The sequence below is a fragment of the Cryptomeria japonica genome, chromosome 3, assembly GCF_030272615.1.
Source record: "Cryptomeria japonica chromosome 3, Sugi_1.0, whole genome shotgun sequence".
Classification (NCBI taxonomy): Eukaryota; Viridiplantae; Streptophyta; class Pinopsida; order Cupressales; family Cupressaceae; genus Cryptomeria; species Cryptomeria japonica.
In genome coordinates this window covers 19,758,191-19,779,682 of record NC_081407.1, presented here as the reverse complement: position 1 = coordinate 19,779,682, position 21,492 = coordinate 19,758,191, and the positions used below count along the sequence as shown (strand labels likewise).

Genomic DNA, 21,492 nt, shown 5'->3' with positions numbered 1-21,492 from the left:
GAGCTTTGTGTTCCTTACAACCCACAACAAAATAGGGTTGCAGAAAGAAAGAACAGATCCATTGTTGAAGCAGTTGTTATCACAAAAGCTTGCACCCTTGCTGAGCTATCAACTCAGCAACCTTGTGAAACATGGAAACAACCCCGAAGTGTGGGACCTTGCTTCTCCGGAGAAGGCCGAATTCCTTCTTAATCCAAGTGCAAGTGTTGAATCAACTCAACACTTCAAAACTTACTCCTAAGCCTATCCTAACAACTTGCAAAGGAAAAGGGAAGAGGGAAATGCTTAAAATAAAAGGAGATGATGCACCAAGAAGAGATTGTTTCTCTCCCTACCCGAAATGACACAAAGAATCAACTGAAATACCCAGGAGATGCACAAACTTCAGTTGTATGAGTGACCCCAATGCATGTATGGAGGTTAGAATTCGTTGAATGTCAAGAGGGGAGAAGGTTTCCCACAAGTCACACTCAAAAATAAATTAACACAACATATATGAGAGAAGGACCACAAAACATACACCCATGATGAAGGTAAGGAAACATACACAACATACATAAGTTGAAGGAAGGCAAGAATGGTGATTTCAATTCATTATAAGGCCAATGGCCAAACTTACAGTTGCAAAGATGCAAGATAAATACAAGAGAAGTGAAAGAGCATAAAATAGCTCAAGCCAGCAAGGAGAGAACCCTATACAATAAGGCTTGACAACCTTTATATAGAAAATTGGTTAAAAGAGTGATCATGACCCTTGTGTGTGTAGGGAAATGTCAGTCTGGGAGTGCAGGGAAGTGCATGCACCTGACTTTCTGTACATGCAAGCAACCTAGCCATACCCTGAAAATCCAACCCTTAGAAGGGTGGATTGACTGACCTTCCAAAGTCAAAGCATGCAGACATGACATAAGTTACCACAAGCAGCATGGCCGAGGGGTCCATGGATCGTATCTCAGATCAGTTCTTACTAATGGATCAAGGGTGTCATAAAATGACAACAACAGCTAAGGCCATGATTCGTGACCAAGACTTGCAAACCTTTCTTTGGGCAGAAGCTTCTCGAACAACAGTATATGTTCAGAATAGATGTCCTCATCGAATATTGCAGATTATGAATCCAGAAGAAGCCTTTTCAGAGATTAAGCCTGAAGTTAGTCATTTGAGAATCTTTGGTTCTCCAATGTATGTCCATGTACCTAAAGATAAAAGAACCAAGTTGGAACCTTCTGGAAAGAGAGGAATATTTGTGGGCTACAGTGAAACTTCAAAAGCCTACATGATTTATATTCCAGGACAGAAACAGATAGAGGTTAGCAGAGATGTTACATATGAGGAAGATGTTGCATTCAGAAGATCTAAAGGTTCATGCATGGAGATAGATGATGATGACCCAGAAACTCCTCAAGACATGGATGTTGATCATACTCCTGAGATTCAGAGGGAGTCTACTAAACCAGTCGAGGCTATTGATCCAATTGAACCCTTGGAACCTACTGATGGTCTGAGAGGCATTATCATAAGCAAGAAGAGACCTCTTTGGGCTAGGAAAACTGCGCAGGAGGTAGAAAAGTTTGCAGCTCCTAGAGGCACATTCAGAGAAAGCAAAAGACCTCAGAAATTTTCAAGCTATGTTTCATTAATGAGTAATATTATTGAATTTGAACCTTCCAGTGTTGATGAAGCTTCAAGTCGACATGTATGGAGAGATGCTATGGATGAAGAATATCAATCCATTATTAAGAATGATGTTTGGGACATTGTTCCAAGACCTGAAGGAAAATCAGTTGTATCTTCCAAATGGCTCTTCAAGATCAACCATGCAACTGATGGAAGTATTGAGAAGTACAAAACAAGATTTGTGGCTAGAGGATTCTCTCAGAAAGAGGGAATAAATTATGAGGAGACATTTGCTCCGGTTGCTCGCTATACATCCATCAGGACTATCATTGCTATTGCAGTTGCAAAGGGATGTAAGCTACATCAGATGGACGTGAAGACAACATTCCTTAATGGTGTGATTGAAGAGGAAGTTTGCATTGAGCAACCTGATGGGTTTGTGATTCATGGGAAGGAATCTCATGTTTGTAGACTAAAGAAGGCTTTGTATGGCCTTAAGTAGGCTCCTCGTGCTTGGTATGAGAGGATTGATGGATACTTGATGGGCTTGGGGTTCTTCAAGAATGATGTAGATCCAAATCTTTACTTCAAGGTAATTGATGGCGAGGCTCTTATACTAGTTCTTTATGCTGATGATTTATTTATTACTGGAGAAGATCATCTCATTGACAAATGTAAGAAAGAGTTAGCTTTTGAGTTTGAGATGAAGAAGCTAGGTCTTATGCACTACTTTCTAGGATTGGAGGTATGGCAAAGACCTAGTGAGATTATTCTAAGTCAAGGGAAATATACCATAGATATCTTGAAGAGATTTGGAATGATGGATTGAAGTTTATGTCTACACCTATGGAGACAAATTTGAAGAAGTTGAGTGAGTCTGTAGCTAGTTCGGATTTGGTAGATCCTACCATGTACAGATAGTTGATTGGTTCATTAATGTATCTAGTCAATACTAGACCTGACATTTGTTATGCAGTGAGTGCTCTCGGTCAGTTTATGTGTGAACCAAGACATATTCATCTAGTTGCAGCAAAACATATATTGAGGTACTTGCGTGGTACTATAGGATATGGGTTGAGATATACTTCCAGTGCAGATTTAAAGGATATTCTGATTCTAATTGGCTAGGGAGTGTTACTGATCAGAAGAGCACCTCAGGTTTTTGCTTTAGTTTAGGGTCTTCTATGGTTTCTTGGTGTAGCAGGAAGCAGTATTTCGTGGCACTAAGCATCGCAGAAATAGAGTATATTGCAGCATGTGTGGCAGCTCGAGAAGCAATGTGGCTACGGAAGCTCCTTGCAGGATTGTTTGGACAATCGGTGGAGCCTACTATCATTCATTGTGATAATTAGAGTTGTGTGAAACTTTTTGTCAACCCTGTGTTTCATGACAAAACAAAACATATGGAGATCAAATAGCACTACATTCAAGATATGATTCTAAGGAAATCCATTTAGTTGTGGTACATTAGCATCGATAATCAGATGACCAATATTCTCACCAAGCCCCTTGCCAAAGTGAAGTTTGTGCATTTTTGAGACAAGCTTGGAGTTGTGGAGAATGAAGCCCTTGCTGAGAGGGAGTCTCAGCAACAGTGATTTATTGAGATGTACTTTAATGCATTCTTCTCTATGAGAGAGAAGTTTGAGGTGTGTAATGTCCCCATTTTGCGAGCATCAGAGTTTGTAAGAATTAGCCTGTCATTTGACCCTCGTAGGCTAATAATTATTGATAGAGGGCCTCGTGTGGCAGTTACTTGGTGATTAGAGACATTACTCTTCAGCTGGATTCAGGTTTTGGCCTTTGCACAGGTTTTTTTGACTCAGATTGGCACACTTACTATTTATAGTAAGTTACTATTTTGGGAGAGTCAGGGTTCCTATTAATAGAAAGACACCTGAGCAGAGCTTATTGGCAGTGTCGACCTTGATTGGGCCTTTGCAGCTATTTCTAGACTCAGTTCCACATACTTACTATTTATAGTAAGTCACTATTCAGGGTTTCTATTTTTAGACGGGCATCCAATCACATGGAGAACAGGGAGAGTCGACTCCTAGCTCAGACGGTTTAGCAATCAGACAAGTACATCAAGAGATATTAAAGTTTAAGTGACTTAAGTGATTTATTTAATATTTTAATATTATTATGAAGTTCTAAAGTAACTTTATAATAATAAAGTCACTTTAATATAATAAAGTGCGTTAAGTGAATAATTTAATGTGGGAATAAATCTTTTATCCCACATTGGCCAGGAAGGTGTTTGAGCTCTCTTAAGGAAAGAATAAAAGGAAAGGCAAGAGTTCATTCTCGGCATCCAGTTGATGAATAGTATTTTGATTGATTTTTATTGTGGAGCCTAGGGCTTTCGCAATTTTCTTCTTTGATCATAGGAAACGAAAACTTCCTATTGATAGCAATTTTGAAGGTGTGAAATAACACCTGAATTATTGCAGTTGTGGGAAAGAATACTTAAGTTCTTTCATTTGTGCAAATTGGTGAAGTTTTCTACAAGGGTTTGAAGTTTATTGTTGAAAAACATTTATAGTTGGTTGTGAATCATCCTTCTTTGGCACATGGAGTTATATCATTCTTGTTGGGAGAGATTATCAACAAGTTATTCAAGGTTTTAAGAGCAGATTGCAAGTTATTTCATCCACTGCTACAGTGCCGTGAACAGTGCGCGTGAATAGTGAAATGCTACAGTGATACGTGAATAGTAAAATCGCTACAGTATATTGCATCTTAGTTGAGTCTACTTAAGGGTTTTAATTGCTGCTCATTTCCAGATTAGTTGCTGCTGTCATGACATTGGAATTTGGGCAGAATTTATAATTGTTGGAGGCCGTACTATAGCAGCAGCAGCCACACATGTTGCTTCACAATTTACATGGTATTTGAGTTGCTACATTACCCACAACGTAGGCGCTTCATTGGATCAGGTTCTCTTGCATTTAATTTCAGTATTTAATAGACATTCGAAGTTGGTTGTATGCTGCCATTGTACTCAGACCTGGGTATTTTGTTTCATATCATATTCAGCTGTCAGCCAAGAGTCTTGGCCCTTTCATATCTGTGGTAATTGGGACATCAATAAAAAGGAGTTGCATATGATATATTTGTAGTATTTATTTCAGTTTGCAAGATAACTGTTTGTCTTAATGTCCCTAGCTGAAAGTCAACATTTCATAATAGGAATTGCATGGCAAATGTTCGATAAAATGCTTATGGTTGTAGCTCTCATTTCCATACTCTAGTTTGCAGCATATGTTATTGCACTTTCTTTATTCCTTGGTGAAACATCATTGAAAACTCAAGCAAAACCCAAACACTGAAAACATTGAAAAATCAAACAAAGGCAGAAAATTGTGGTTGGTTAGAGTCCACCAGGTATGGGTTCTTACAAGGTGCAAGCCCTTGTTAATGCATTGTTCTCTGTGAGACAGAAGTTTGAGGTGCAAGCCCTTGTTAATGCATTCTTCTTTGTGAGAAAGAAGTTTGAGGTAAAAACCCTTGTTCCACCCTCTGTGAGTAGCCAAGGTGGATGTCATGTTGAGAGACTCCATGACAACATCACTTGTGTTTGCTCACCCATTAGGAGTAGCCATTGTGACCGTCCTGATGAGATGACAACATCACATTGAGTGACTCTGTGATGGGCACTTGTGTTCATATTCATTTCCATTCATGGGTGTAGCCATGATGGATGCCATTATGTTGAGTGCCTCCATGATGAACTCTGTTTCACCCTTTGGGAGTAGCCATGGTGGATGTCATTCCATGACACAAATATCAGCAAGGATTCCTCCCTAGCTAAGAGGGAGTGTTGATGTATATATCTGCAGGAGTCTCGTTGGGGCCGATTTCACCAAATATGCAATTGGCCATCGGCCTTGCATATTTGGAGTTGACCGATAATTAATAAAGTGTGATGCATTTGTTTGGAAAACAAATATATATTTATTAAGGGGGGTTTGACATTTGGAGAAGTCTGCCACCCTCATGAAAAGTCACCATGCTCTAATGAAGGGTTGTCTTGGTTCGAAGGAAGTCGACTCTTGATGAGTTACCTTTGCTCGGTTATAAAGGGAGATCAATTCTCCCCTCCTTGGCAATCAATATACACACACAATCATAGTCCACACATTCAAGGCATATCGAATATCATACACAGCAGTTCAATCTTACACAACAGATAGAATATCACCACCAACAGTTCGTGTAACATCAAGTGTGGATTGTTTCATACATCTAGCTTCAAGGGGTGAAGTGATATTTGTAAAGACATCTTGCTATTTGATTAATATAATAAGAGACATTTGTTGCTGGGTCTACATCATTACAATTACAACTTCCTCTTCCCATCTCTAGCAAAAACTAGGGGAGAGGTAGAACTAGAGGGTCTAGTCCTAGAAGTCTGCAGTGGGCATGGTTGTGCCTCCTTGCTCGGTATGGTTGGCTCGTTCTCCATCCTGGATGAAGCTATGTCTCCACCTACTTTTGGCACTGGCAATGACTCCTCATCCTCATCCTCTTCCTCCTCAATGTCATCCAGCATGAAACGAAATCTACCCCCCTCCTCCATAGCCTGCCTCTCCAAATTAGTGATGTCATCCTCGGAAAACAATGGAGGCTGCTCTAGTGATGTCCAATCAGTGTAAGGATCTATATCATCCAAGTCGATTGGACCACCTTTTACTTTCTCTACCTTACGCGTAGTCGAAGATTATATTGCACGAAGACAAGGTCATTGAGGCGTTTTTGCGCTAACTTGCTCCTCTTCTTCGTGTGGATTGCTTCAAACAAGCTCCAATTGCGCTCACAATTGGATGAACTACAAGGCTAACATAAGATTTTGAGGGCAAATTTTTTGAGATGTGGGGTGTTTCCACCCCAATTTTTCCACCAAGCATTTGCAAAATTAAAAAAAATTGAAAAGTTAGAAAGTAAAGAGAAAAGAGAAAACATAATTTATCAATTTATCAATCACTTTAGATCTCAAAATCCAAATGGCAAATGTTATACTTGTGGATTGAGTGGTTCTACCTCTCCTAGCTAGCTCTAAAGAGAATAGCTTACCCCTTGCTTCCTCATAATTTTGGATTTCGCCCACAATGAGGTCTTTCTCCTCAACATCGGGTACCATCCTCTGAATGCATGTAGTGAGGCCCTCCATGACCTCTCCATTAGGATTTGAGTAAGAACCCCCGAACTTAAAACAAGGGTTGAGGAAGTACCCTGCTGCATGAATGGGTTGGTGGAGTTGATTGTTCCACCTCTTATCAATAATTTCTCAAATGGGATCAAATTTGAGTCTATCCCTATTGTAATTTTTGATACTCCTTGGCCCTATCAATGGCCTCATAAATATACCCCATTGGGGTTTTATCCCCATTCATCAAGCGGAGAACTCTAACCAAGGGCTCTGACACCTACAATTGAAAAATACAAATTACAAAAAGATGAATTAATGAAGTTACAAATTCATAATGAGAGACTTGAATCAAGAATAATTAAAAATTAAAGTTTTGAAGTTACCTTCCAATCTTTGCAGCCCTTTGTGCAAATTGGCTATTGAAGACTATGCATGTGACAGCCTCTCCTTCAACCTTCTTTGAATAAGGTGAGTTTAGCCATGCTTCACTCACAAACATTTGTTTCAAAGAATTCAATGTAGCAAGAATGCTTTGCCACGTCAAGAAAATCGTTGCAAACCTTGTGACACCAGCTCTCACCAAATCTTTCCCTTTGGTGTGCTCTCTCATCAAATGTAGAACCCAAGGGTGATTGTAAATATATTTCATGATCCTCCTTGCATCTTCCACAACTGGAGTCATCCACTCAAGTTTCCCTATGTCCTCCAAAACAAGGTCAAGGACATGTGTTGCACAAGGTGTCCAAAACAAAGTGGGGTGCCTCTCTTGGAGGATTCTACCTGCAAAAGAAGAAGTTATTCGTAAGAAAGATCCAACCAAGAAAAACAAAGCCACAACAAATGAAAATATTGCTAAAGGTGATAATTCAAAAGGATTCTACCTACTGCCACATATGCTGTTGCATTATCTGTGATGATTTGCACCACATTCTCTACTCCCACCTCCATGACAACGTGCTCCAACATTCCAACCAATGTTTCTGCATTTTTCACCTTACTGGAGGCATCAACCGATTTCAATATCACTTATTTTCCTTGCAAGCAACCAAAATATTAATGATGTTGCGGTTCTTGCCATCTGTCCACCCATTAGAAAGAATGGTGCAGCCATATTTTGCCCATTCATTTTTTTGGTCCACCACCACTTCTTTTGCCCTAGCAACTGCATTTGTGAGCAACCTACAAGAACAAAGTGAAATTAGGTCTTAGTACACAATTTTGATTTAATAAACAAGAAATCTAAAAAACAATTAAAAATGAAATCAAGTGGACTATTTAGTAACTTACTAACCTCCCACTCAAATCCTTGTGAGAAGGGGCCTTGTACCCCTTTCCTGCAACTGTCATTGTAGTCACCAAATTTAGCCAATAAGGATTGTCTACCACATTGAATGGAATGTTGTTGAAGTACCAAAAATCAGTTGTTGCAATGTTGGTTTCTCATGTGCCTCCCTATTCCATCCAGTGGCCTCTAATAATGGTTATGCTCCAGGTGTGTTCCTGGGCACAAAATAATCACCTATGGACCCTGATTGTGATGCAACAGTGACCTTGCCAGCCCCAGGTACTCTACTAGAGGAAGTAGAAGCGATGGGCGAGGTGGTGGTGGGTTTGCGGATATGTGGCCCACATCGAGAGTCCACTATGCCCTCAAGTGCTTCTTGTTCTTCTTCAATGTCAATAGAAGCACCTTGAGATTCAGCTATGGTTGATCTCATGGCTAACTTTGCCCTCTCCCTTTGCAATTTCTTCTCTTCCCCAGCTGCAAGTAGGGCATTCATTTATCTTTTTATTTCAGGATTGGTCTCTTGGCATTCTCTAGCATCATGCCTGTCTATGCCTGCAAGGTGGTATTTGAGGCGGTTGATGCCTCCATGAAGTATTTTTTCACACTTTATGCAAATAACTGTCCCAGGATCCGGTCCCTCATAGGCATACCTCCAAGTTCTATCTCTAGCACCTTTAGGACGGGTGCCTATATATCCAAATGGGCATGGTTCTAGTGGCCAATCAGAACTTGTCATAATTAATGCTTAGTTAACCTACACATACAAAGTGAAAAAAAAGAGTTAACATTTTAGTTAAAGAATTTAGCAAACTATCCAGATTAGTTGAAAAAAATTTAGACATCATTCAAAGTTAAAAAAAATAACTATTAGGGTTTGATTTTTTTTTGAAAACTAGAGATTCTTCAAAAAAATAGTGAGAATTTCAACAAAACTTGTCAAAACTAGTGTTAAATCCTGTTCAAATAACTTAAAAAGATTTTAGACTACTTAGGAATGATTTCTAATTCATCTAGATGCAACAAAAAATAAACAAAATGTTTTAAAAAACACAGAAAAAATATAAAAAAGCCAACCTGGGAATCTGATTTTTCTTGAAAAACCACTTCAAATCCACTTGGAAATGGCAAGAATAGCTGGAAATCACCTTGCAAGAGTGTTGAGTCACTCTTCCCCCTTCTCAACAGTAAACCCAAGGTAAAATGATGAAATAAAATGTGTTTTTGCCGTTTTTCTCTATTATGTTGTAGCAGCCGAGTTTTTGTCTCGGACTCAGCAAGTTTTTGTCAAAAACTTGCCGAAAACTCGGCGAGTAAAAGTCTTCTTTACTTGCAGAGCTTGAAAACTCAGCGAGTTTTTAAAAAAACTCGCCGAGTACTCTGCGAGTGGGCCATCTCTGCAAATAATATTCACTGCAGTTCAATCTTACACAGCAGATCGAATATCACCACCAATAGTTCGTGTAACGTCAAGTGTGGATAGTTTCATACATCTAACTTCAAGGGGTGAAGTGATTTTTGTAAAGGCATCTTGCTATTGATTAATATAATAAGAGACATTTGTTGCTGGGTTTTTCTCCCTCATGTTGGAGGGCCTTTCCTAGGGTATATGTTGTGCAAATTTGATTGAATTGTCTTATATCTGCATTCTGTTAATCTGATTTTAAAATTAACAAACATGAGTGGGTTTGATTAGTTTATAAGTTGGTATATGTTTATGTGTATGTGTTGAGTAGAGTCATTTCATGTGGGTTGAAGGTGATTCTTGTGTGTTTGTAAAATTCAACTCTAGACCTAGAGGACTCTATGTATACGATTTTGAATCTCTTGATTGTGACACATATCTAGGTTCACTTGACCAATACTTGTGAACCCTTGATGGTTTTTGTTTACTACTATATTTGATAAATTAGATATAAGAAGTAATAATACAGATGACAATGCATACCAGATACAAGAGTAAAATATATCTTTATTCGCACATGAAATTATTACAAAGAAGAAGACCAGAGATGGTCGGCCAAGGATTATAGTTGATTTGACTCTATCATATTACTTTCCTTGACGGTACACAACATATTTAAAGGACCCGACATTTGCCAAGAGAAACACAACCATCAATCAACCGACACATTAAACTACCGAAGAGTGACAACAAACTTAATTTTGACGATTAATACATTGTCGAATAACCAATATTATCAAACATAACAATAGGCATTGTACGCTAACGACAGTTATAAGACCTCCACATGTCAAAACTGAGTCTGATATTGGAGCAATAGTAGGTTGTCATTGGAGCAAATCTTACTTGAAATCAATGGTGAGCTCATCCCAATCGTTTGTAGACTCCTCTAGATGCACTAAAAGTAGCTACAAACCTGCCCAAATGTGATTCAACCATTGATTTTTGCTCAAGCTCCTTGCTGGTTTCCCTTTAACACAATCTAATTTTGGCTCAAAACTCTTTTTTTTCGTTCTCTTTTGTCTTGAAACTGAAATGAAGTTGGTTATAGGGTGTAGGAGACAAATATAAAACAGAAAATTTTAAATAAATCGGTTTTTATTTTTTTATATTTTTTTTCCTTTTTGAAACACCCAACCATGACCAAGTCTTCTGGCTGGGACTCATCTAGAGTCAGCGAGTTTGTCTAGTACTCAGCTACCGAGTCTCCCAAACTCTCCAAGTGTGGCTTGCCTTAGGACTCACCAACTCTAGGCGAGTCTTGTAACTTTGGTTAAAGTGATGACCTAATCAGATTGTAAAGTTGATCCTAAAAGAACATTGCAGTCACAATGTTAGTCCCTTCACGAAGATTTTTCATGACATTCTTTTTTATTTCATAGTTGCTTGAATAGGGTTTCTTTGGGGAAATTGCTCTTCACATTATATCCACTTTTAAATTTGTACACTTCTATCGGTCTGCGTAACTCCGCTGACATTGATGCATGTGACTATTTTCCTACATGATTGTATTTTCTGGCCATCTGATCACACTTCTATTCAGGGGTTTATAATATAAACCTACTATTTTTTGTTACCAAATTTTATGTTATTTGGGAATAGTCCCTCATTCCCTAGCTGTCATTCCAGAAACATATAGAAATGTATCCCTTTTGATGCTATTTGTGTAACTACAGGTCATGTATTATAAAGATTATGAAAGAGTGCAATCATGGATTATATATGGCAATATGCCTTCTATAGCATCTAAGAGAAAGGGAAGAAGGGGTTTTTAAGCAAATTTCAAATTTTTTCCATTCTTATGAATTTTGGGTTTATCTAATTGGTGGATTTTTTCTGCTGTTCTTTACTGTAGAAAGGTTTGTGTTTGTGAACATTCCTGTTTGTTCCTCTCTGACTCATTTTTTTATTGTAATGTTTAATTAGGTTTTCAGTTAACAGAAAAAGTTTGAAGTATGGAATGGATAATGCTATAGCGGATCTACATATTTTGTTTTAATTGACAAGTCAAGTGTGTACAGGCAAGCATTGCTGCTCTAAGCACATCAGGCACAGCAGTTCTTCAATTGCAACTGGCTCGATTGCCTTGTGTTGTTGCATATCGTGCCAGTCTGCTAACTGAGTGGTTGATTCAATTTCGGACCAAATTAAGCTATATATCATTGCCGAATATTCTGATGGATTCTACAGTTCTTCCAGAAGCTCTTTTCTCAGAATGTACCCCCTCACGACTAGCTATCATGATAAGGTTTCTTCCTGTTATTCCCATTTTAATTTTCTGAAAGATGATAATCAATGTGAAATCTCTCAATGCTGTAATTCACACTCCCTTTACATGTGGTATCTTGGCTGGCTGTACCTTACAGTCAGTTGACCGAATTTAGTCATTTTTGAAACATGAATATAATATGCTGCTCTAAAAAATATATGCATTTTGCCAATAAATATTACATGTTACAACCTCAAGTCTGAAAAATAATCTGCCTTTCTTAAGAGCTAATACAAGATAGAACAGCACCCTGTTAAGAAATTTGAATCTTTCAACCTTTGTGACTCAATTTTTTCTATGGGCTACCTTGGTCTGTCCGACTGTCTATGAGTGGTCTGTAATGTGCTTGATATCTTTGTTCATGAGAATCCTTAATGCATTCCAAAATATGCTTAGTAAGTTGTTTTCTCTAGAATTAATGATTTATAAATTAAACCAAAAGTGGATTTCTAAATTAAACTTAAGGTGGATCAAATATGATTGAGTAGACCTGTGCACATTGTTGCTGGTTGACAGTTATTGTGCACATTGTCTACAATTAATAGGATAATTTTCTACTTGATCAAGGTGGAAAAATCTGTGTATTGAATGAGTGGATCTTATTGAGTAATGAGCATAATTGAGGCTAGATATCTGATCTGTAAAATGTTAGAAACATTCCCTAAACAATCTCCATTTACAGATTCTATTTTGTCAACTCTACACAAAACCTTTTAACAATTGAATTCTTGCTTAAGAGTGTTTTCAAATATCCGTTTTGAATGTTCAACAATACAGTAGAACGTGGAAAACAATCTAACACACACACAGGTACCAAAAAAACCATGAAAATGTTGTGAACACACATACACCTGGAAAAACCTTGAAAATGGAAGAAAATCCCAGAAGAGTAAGCTTTTGTTCCCCATGCCACAAATATCCAATCAATTACAAGTTTTCACTATGTCAAATGGACAAATTGGGACATTACAAGTTCAACAAGCACCTAACACCTACAAATGGTCATTGCACCGTGGGAATCTTTGTTTTCCTTTTTGCATCAGTTAAATTTGAACATAATGAAGGTAGAATTGAGAGCCAAACTTTGTGTTGTACCCATACGAACCATTTGGAATTTTTTGTATGATGACAAAATTCAAGTTAAAATCGTGTTTGTGTCAAAGCCAACGGTCTTTTTTCAAATTCTGTCCTTGTTGGTCTGTGTTTTGTTATCTTTTTTATTGTTTTTTAGGTACAATGAAAGGAAGTTCTTAAATACATTTGTCAAAGTGAAGAATTGATGAAGGGCTCTCCCCTAACACACCCCAAACACATGCTCTGTTACATTAGATGAGCATTACTTCACCCACTATTCATGCATAGCATAACAAAGAGAATAAATCAAATTTACAAGAAGCAACTTGCCTTCTATTTCTTAATAAAATGAAATACAAATTCATTAATTACAAAATATTAGCCACTTAGGTTTTACAACTTTGCAAACTAGAGCTACAAATTACTCTTCTACACTTCTTACTACTCTTTATCTTTGAAGAGAAGAACTCAACTCCGAATGTGTAACCACTAGCCCAAGCCTCCCTTTTATAGAATTCTTGTGCCTCTTGGAAATCCCATGCCCCTTCTTGGAGAGAAACGCATGTCAATCAAGAAATGCAACAATTGCCAATAGATGATTCTTCAACTTCTCTAGGAGGGCGCTTAAGGTGGTGTTTCTTCAATTTTACAAAATGGGTGCCTCAAGAGGTCTCTTTCCCCATTCCTCTTTACACGCACCAAGACATGTGAAAGCTTGATTCTTTCTCTTCCCCAATCCACCCGAAAATGGGGATTTTCCAGTGTTACCTGGAAACATGTTTACACCCTAAAGACACAGGTTTCGGGAATGGAAACGGTTTCGGGGACAGAGGATGGCCGGAAATGTTTCCAAGTAGTCCCTGATCAAGCAAAATTTGTGGAAACCATCCCGAAAACTCGGAAATGGACAATGATTTGGTTGGAGACCGTTGACCGTCCTCAAGATAGCTGGGGACGACCAAGTCATCGCCCAACCATCTTGGGCACAGACGACTGTTTCCAATGGCAAGACGCATTAAAAAACAATTTTTTTTATAAAATCTATTTTTGATTGCAATGATAATCAATGGAATCAATAATTTAATTATTAAATTAAATTTTAATATCAATATTTATGATTAATTTTTTTATTTCAATCAATGGAAGCACTATTATTATTCATATGAAATATGATATCGGTATATGAATGTATGAAATTGAAATTTGAACTCTCATTTGATTCATTTGATCATGATGCTATCCTATGTTCTTATTCTATTATGATTTGATTTGATTCGTTTGATGCTATGTTCTTAGTTCTATGATGATTCGATGAATGATCATTGATTCAATGATTTTAGATTTAAAATCTAGATTTTGATTTATAAATGTTATTATGTTGTCGTGTTTACCGCTACAACTGATAAATTAAATACAAGAAATAATAATATACATGACAACGCGTACTAGACACAACAGTAAAATATATCTTTATTCGCACATGCAATTATTACAGAGAAGAAGACCAAAGATGGTAGACCAAGGATTACAATTGACCTGACTATACCTCACTACCTTCCTTGGCGATACACAACTTATTTAAAGGACCCGACGGTTGCTGAGAACACCACAACCGTCAACCAATCGACACATTAACTACCCAAAAGTAGTACAAACAACTATTACATTGGTAGATAACAAATATTATCAAATATAACGATAGGCATTGCATATCAACTACATCGTCCCCCCAAAATCAGAAAAATGATGTAGGCAATGACTTGTACTGGACAACCTCAACTTGTAGTGTACCTGCCAAATCAAATGGGGGTAACTCCCCCAACAGGGTCAAGGGGCAGCGCCCCTTGTAGGTTCGAAGGGTAGTGCCCCTCGTGGGGTCCCAGGGTAGCGCATATTATTGTGCACATCATTTTTCTGATTTTTTTAAGAGGCCAAAAACATTGTTGATGGAGCCACAAAATGGAGATTTCACAGTGTTTAACCAACTGTACAGTTCTCTCTGTTGGCATAACTGATGAAGATAATGATGGGGAGATTGTTGGCATATGGAGATGTTGATGAGATGAAGATTACCGGTAAAGTTGATGGAGATTGTTGGCTAGATGATGATGATATAGTTGTAAGTTGTTTGATGACTTTATTTGTGTTGTCATTGATGGCAACCATGTTTGCTTAGCTATCTAAGTTATCTAGACCTACCGGTATAGCCTAACCAATAGAGGAATGTATTAGACAACAAAACTGCTAAGTTGTTGTAAACTGGTAAACAGGAACAAAGCGATGATCAAGTGAGTGGTACGGACGATTGGTGAAGAGTTAGACGTTGCGGTTTTACAGGAGTGTTGAAGACAGGAACATGCACCTATGTTCCAAACCACATCAGCAGATTCAGTGTATTGAGTGAGTTATGATTGACTGTCATGAACACTGTGAAGAAGAATGTATGCCAGTAACAAATCTTGAACCGGTAATGATTTAAGGTTTGGCAGTGGATCTTATCATGATCATAACTTAGTGATGACGTGTCAGAATTTGTGTAATGATAAGATTGTGTTTGAGCGCATACAAGGATCAGATTTCTTGGGAAACAACAAAGTGCTTAGTAGAATGTGACAAGGGTTTGATTGCTTATCAAATAGATGTGCGGTGATCATTCAACGGTGGAAATTGTCTAGAAATTTGTTGTAATGATCTATAATGTAAATTCATTGTATTTTGAATGTAGTTAGGGTTATGTAGCCGACCTTACTGAAAAGTGTATTTAGGGCTAGTTGGAGAAGAGTTTTTTGTCATGCCCCCTTTCTAGAGTGGACATTAGAGACGGAGAAGTTGGCCTATCATTGGAGTCTCATAGGCTAGCAGAGGTTGATTGGGACTCATTTAGTGCATATAGTGACTGGATTTTGGCTTTACAGGCAGTTTGGAGCCAGTTTGGAGCAGTTCCTAGATTTTAGGGGATATCCCTAAATTTTAGGAGGTCGTGACAATTGCCAGTCGTGAGGTTATTCATGACCTTTCAGATGGTTTCAGTTTTAGGAGATTTGGCTGTGTTTCCTAGTTTCTAGGAGCATCCCTAGATTTTAGGAATGAGACTGCCAGTTGATCCATGATTTCCGACATCAGTCACGGACAGGTGACAGGTTCAGTTTCAGGCTTTCGGTGTGTTTCGAGCTTTTTGTAGCTATTTGGGTTATATTTTTAATATATTTAAATATTTCCTAAGTTAGCGTTTTAATATTTTAAATAAGGCTATGTCTATAGCCATTTCGGAGTAATAAGGGGTTTTTGGCTTCATCTGGATTCGTATGCCCATGTGTTATAGCTCGTTGGAAAGGTCTTGAACTTTTCTAAATGATTTTCACTTGCCAGGGTCCTTTTGGCGCTTGGAGTTATTTTATATTGAAAAAGTGGTGTTTTTTCTATACTTGGGCGCCCAATATTGGGAAATATGACTTCATATTAAAGCGCACTTTTCATATATCTTTAGGGTTCGATTTGGAAGGAAAGAGATATAAGGAGAAGGAAACCTAATTTCTCATTATCTTTTACATATTGAAAACTTGTTTGGTGCGATATTGCTCTGGTAGAGCAATTCTTCAATCTGGGACGCAAACACCATGATTGGTACTGGCTGGGACGTAGCCCTCAGCTATTGATTGGCAGTGGATTCTTTTGGCATTGGCATTATTGGTCAAAGTGTATGTGCTATTCCTTGTGAAGATTCAGATTGCTTGGTGAGGGTTTCAGCAGGGTGGTTGAATTTCCCAGCTGGGGCGTGATTGTTTCAGCTTGATGCCACCATTACAGAAGGTACACTTTACGCTAGAAGTGGTGAAGACTTTCATTCAGCCATAGCTGGTGTTCTTGGTTTGTGTTCATCATCTACCCTTCAGTTGGCGCCATTATTGGATGTAAGCACATCCCCAGTGCATAGGGAATAATCTGGATATTATAAATCAAAAATCTGCCTAGTACGATTTGTATCAATTCTGATTTAATTGAATGTTCTTACTTGTTTCAGCTTCCTTCCTTATTTGCTGTTCTTTATTCATTACTTGCTTATATATTCAAAAAAATACAAAAAGAAACCAAACATTCTGCAACTTCTCTCTATTCTGTAAGACCATCAGCAAAATCACAGGAAAATATAGTTTATTATTTTAAAAATTACAGCAGATCAGCAAGGGGATCCATCAGGGATCTTTCATTTTTATGTCGGTAGTTTGAGAGGTGTTGCCGAACCAGATTGAAGTGTTTGCATGTGTGTAGCAGAGTTGTGTTGAAAAGGATCTGTACTAGCAAGCAAGGAAGTGTTGTGATCAGATCATTTGCTCTGTTGTTCCCTAATATTTACAGCGGTTTGAAATCCCTTAACTGGGTAGATCCTAACAGGTCTTACATTGTAAATCCCTTCACCGAGTGGCTCATTAACTTGAGTTCAAAATCCTCTAACAAGGTTACTCCTAATAGGGCTAAGGTAAAATCCCTTAACCGAGTGACTCCTAACAGGGTCTGCTCTTAACCAGGCTAGGGCTTTAATCAGGCGCATTCCAGAAGAGTGCAAATATTTTGTGGGTGCTAATTCCCATCGTGGTTTTTCCCATTTGGGTTTCCACGTGAAAAATCTTTGTGTTCATATGGTGATTGCATTGTTTATTTGTGCATTCAATATCTTTACATTGTTTGTATAATGATGAACACTTGAGTGAATGGTTTGGTAAATCTGCTCAAGAAGATTGTTCGAGTACTTACCGGTACAATTTTTTGAAGTATTGCAAAATTGTTTTACTATTGATTCACCCCCCCCCCCCTCTCAGTAGTAACCGGATCTGCATAATAACACTCTCTGCCTTCTCTGCGTGTACAACTTGCCAAGCTGTCTCCTATATTGAGCCCGTACGGCCTGATGCAAACTACCTTCACGTACATCTTTTGCTTGCCCATACAACCTTCTTAGTCCCTTGTACACAAGGGACTATGCCTGCAAGGTGGTATTTGACCCGGTACAGCATTCCAAAACATGCATAACCATTTGGGAGGCAAATGGCCAAGATGACAGGGACTACTGGCGGAAGGCATTTCCCACCACCCTTCGGGGGATTGCCATTGACTGGTACACAGACCTCGACGCCCAGCACAAGACGAGATGGAGTGATCTGAAGAAGGCGTTCCAGGAAGAATTCAAACTCTTGAGGGATGATAATGAGATCGTGGTCGAAATCTATAATACTAAGCAAGGGAAAAATGAGAGTGTACGCGCTTACAACCGTAGGCTCAAAGAATTGTTGAACAAGATGGAAAACCAGCCAGCCGATGAGTTGAAGAAGAGGTGGTTCACGGAGGGATTGATACCCTCACTGCGCAAGAAGATGAAAGTAGTGCCTCCGTCCCCATACGCCGATGCGTACAATCCAGCGATGGATATCGAGAGTGAAAATAAAACCTCCTCCCGAGAGAAGAGGAAGACCAATGATGATGAGAGCACCAAAGGTAGTAGTGACGAAGAATCTAAAACTGTACGAGCCCTTCGACGGGATATGTTGAGAATGATGAAAGAATTGAAGGCTGAGAAAGGAACCAGCAATGAAAGTAATGAACTATGGTGTATTGAGTGCAAAAGGGAGGGGCACACGAAAGCTAATTGTCCTAGAAATATGTTTTGTGAAATTTGCCAAGTGCTGGGGCATTCAATGAACGAGTGCCCGTACAATTTGAAGATGAGAAGTACACAAGTACTTTTCACACAGGGAGAGTCTAGCCCATCGAAATCACAGAATGTATCGCCAAGTGGTTATGGAAATCAACGAGGGCGAAACCAAATACAGTACGACTCCAAAGGACGTCCTATCATACAGTGTTGACAATGTAGTGAATGGGGACACTTTGTGAGAGACTGACATAATAGGAAAGACAACATACAATTATTGTGCAAATGGTGTGGACCAGGTGACCATGAAGACACCAATTGCCCGAATCAGAAGGGTATTAATATGCTGGACGTGGAGGAACAAGAGGACGTAGTTTTGGCAATCACAAGAGCACAAACAAAGAAGGCAATGTATTCAAACTCTGGTACGGAAAAGGAACAAGCCGAAGTAGAACAAGTGTTGGCGAAGGAACAAGCAACTTCCAATGGAACTGCAAGTATGTCATTGCGGGAGTCAGAGAAGAACATAGTCCAACAAGTGCTACAAACAACCGTACCCATCAAGGTGGCAGACCTTCTTCAATTTATGCCGCAACTGAGAATGGCAATTGCCAACATAGTCAATGACGACACAGTCTTCCAGAACCAATGTAAGCCACATGAGGAGGAACTAACGGGAAAACCATTAGCCAAAGGGAATGAGTCCAGTGATCCAATGTTGTTGACGGTGAGCATCTGGAGGAAGTCGGCGATCGTTGAGATGGAAATAATGGGGAAGAAGTTGACAAACACCATTGTCGATGGAGGCTTGGGAGTAAATGTACTGCCAAAAGACACATCGAAATGTCTGGGGAAGCCGAAGCTTTGGCTGCCAACCTTCCACTTGGTAGGTGCCGACCAGCACGACATCCACCCGTTGGGAACATTGCTGGCACAAAAAGTAATGATTGGGACATAACAATTTTTCTTGGACTTTGTAGTTATCCAGTTTCAGAAGAAGGCGTACGATGCACTCCTCAGGAGGGGATGGTTGGTTATTGCCAAGGCGAATCATAATTGGAAGCGAAACACACTCTCGATCGAGAGTGACGGTAGGAAGCACGTCATTGACTTGAGGAACCAGGCGGTGAGTGAAAAACTAGCACCCTCGAGTCTGAGGGTGGAGAGTTAGGTATGGACGGAGTAAGGAAAGGCATGAAACCCAACGATGAAGGGGTGCTCAAACTAGAAGATTGCTCTGAAGATGATACGAGTTCTCTTAATGGATTATTCCACTAGTAGATGGAAGATTATGAAGTTTTCCACCCCGACTGTAACATGCTACAAATTGGCTAAATTGAGGAAGTACAAAGTTCGTCGTACGATATTCATCTGTGCACATCCGATGTTGGTGTGTCTAGGCTGTACGAACAGAGGCTGCCGAGTGGGAATGGGGAAGTATCTAAGGTGTACAAAGAAGATTCATTCGGCGAGGATTTGAAATTGGATGTTGTAGAGCCTGGTGGAGATGCCCCGAAGAAGTTAATACTATACGCTAAACGGTTCACATCAGCCGAAAGCAATTCAATCGTACGGTTCAGAGCAAACAAGAGCAAGTTGGCTCCTGAGGGTCCAGGTTGCGTCGACGTGATGAGGTTACCAAACGAAGCTAAGAGCCCCAGCTACATTGTACAAACTAGAGAAGCCGAGTGTTGGAGATCCATACGGTCAAGCGAGAGTCGGGGAAGCAGACTTGACAGCAAGACAAAATCGAGAGAGGGAAGGAACATTCCCATCCAACCACAGGAGAAGTCGAATCCGTACGGTGTAGGTGAAGAAGCAGAAATACCGTACATTGTACGGTCAACAAATACAGTCAACGCACAGGGGCAAAGCACCATTTCGTACGACAGAGCACCATTCCATACTGCGTAGTTCATTCATTCGACCCGTATGGCATACGACATAAACTACATAGAGAAAAGGGTACGGTGTACGATGAAACCGTATGGCGGATATGGCACAAGAGGCATTGTACGACATACATGGAAGTTGTACGGACATCGTACATGAGGCATCGTACAGTATACAGGGATGCAATCAGGGAGAGGTCGTTCGACCATGCTACAGGTACGACAACCAAGAGAAATCTGTACGGACCACAAGAGGAATACCGTACGGTCAAGGAAGCAATATATCAAAAACTTGAAGACATCGGCTTTGAGTTGGATGAAGGGAGTCTCAAGCCCCACACCTATGCTTCGTACAACCAAGAGAGAAGCACAAGTCTGTACGAAAGAACAAGTCAGAAAACACAATTCCCGTACGGGAGAATGCACCTTGATCAGAATTTTGACTTCATTGGCCTCGTTCCTAACGTCTTAAAAAAGCATAAAATTGATGCACGCCATGGAATTCTGTGTGGGTTTGAAGATTGTAATTTGGTGTTGACCCTAGGACCCTGCGAGGGGTGCTGCCCCTTGACCCTGTTGGGGGCGTTGCCCCAAACCCCCATTTGATTTGGCAGGTACACTACAAGTTGGGGTTGTCCAGTCGAAGTCAATGTTTGTCGTTAGTCTTCTCGAATATTACTTGATGTTTGCTTGTCGTCTGGAAGACGACTTTTTTCTTTTGGGGGGGATGATGTTGTCGGCATAAATTGCCTATTGTTATGTTTGATAATATTTGTTATCCGACAAGGTATTAATTAATTGTATTGAGTGGGTTGTTAGTCTCGGGTGGTTATGTGTCGGTTGGTTGACGGTCGGGTCCTCTAAATATGTTGTGTATTGTCAAGGAAGGGGGATGGTATTGTCGGATCTAGTGTAATCCTTGGCCGACCATCTTTGGTCTCTTCTTTGTAATAATTGAATGTGCGAATCAAGATATATTTTCTGCCGTGTCTGGTATGCATTGTCATGTACATTATTATTTCATGTATTTAATTTACCATTTGTACCAACAAACATGGGTCTCAGATTCCAACAGGACCTAGCGGATAGAG

The 21,492-nt window shown here is 39.4% G+C and overlaps 1 protein-coding gene across 2 annotated transcripts in view; it reads left to right on the top strand.

Moving 5' to 3' along the window:
- LOC131068618 (probable lipid-A-disaccharide synthase, mitochondrial) overlaps positions 1-21,492 on the top strand; it is a 237,992-nt gene that overhangs the window by 196,650 nt on the left and 19,850 nt on the right. For both annotated transcript variants that reach the window (XM_058003850.2, XM_058003849.2), the window contains exon 7: positions 11,541-11,767. In XM_058003850.2, the coding sequence (XP_057859833.1) occupies positions 11,541-11,767 (227 nt within the window). The remainder of the gene's footprint in view (positions 1-11,540; positions 11,768-21,492) is intronic.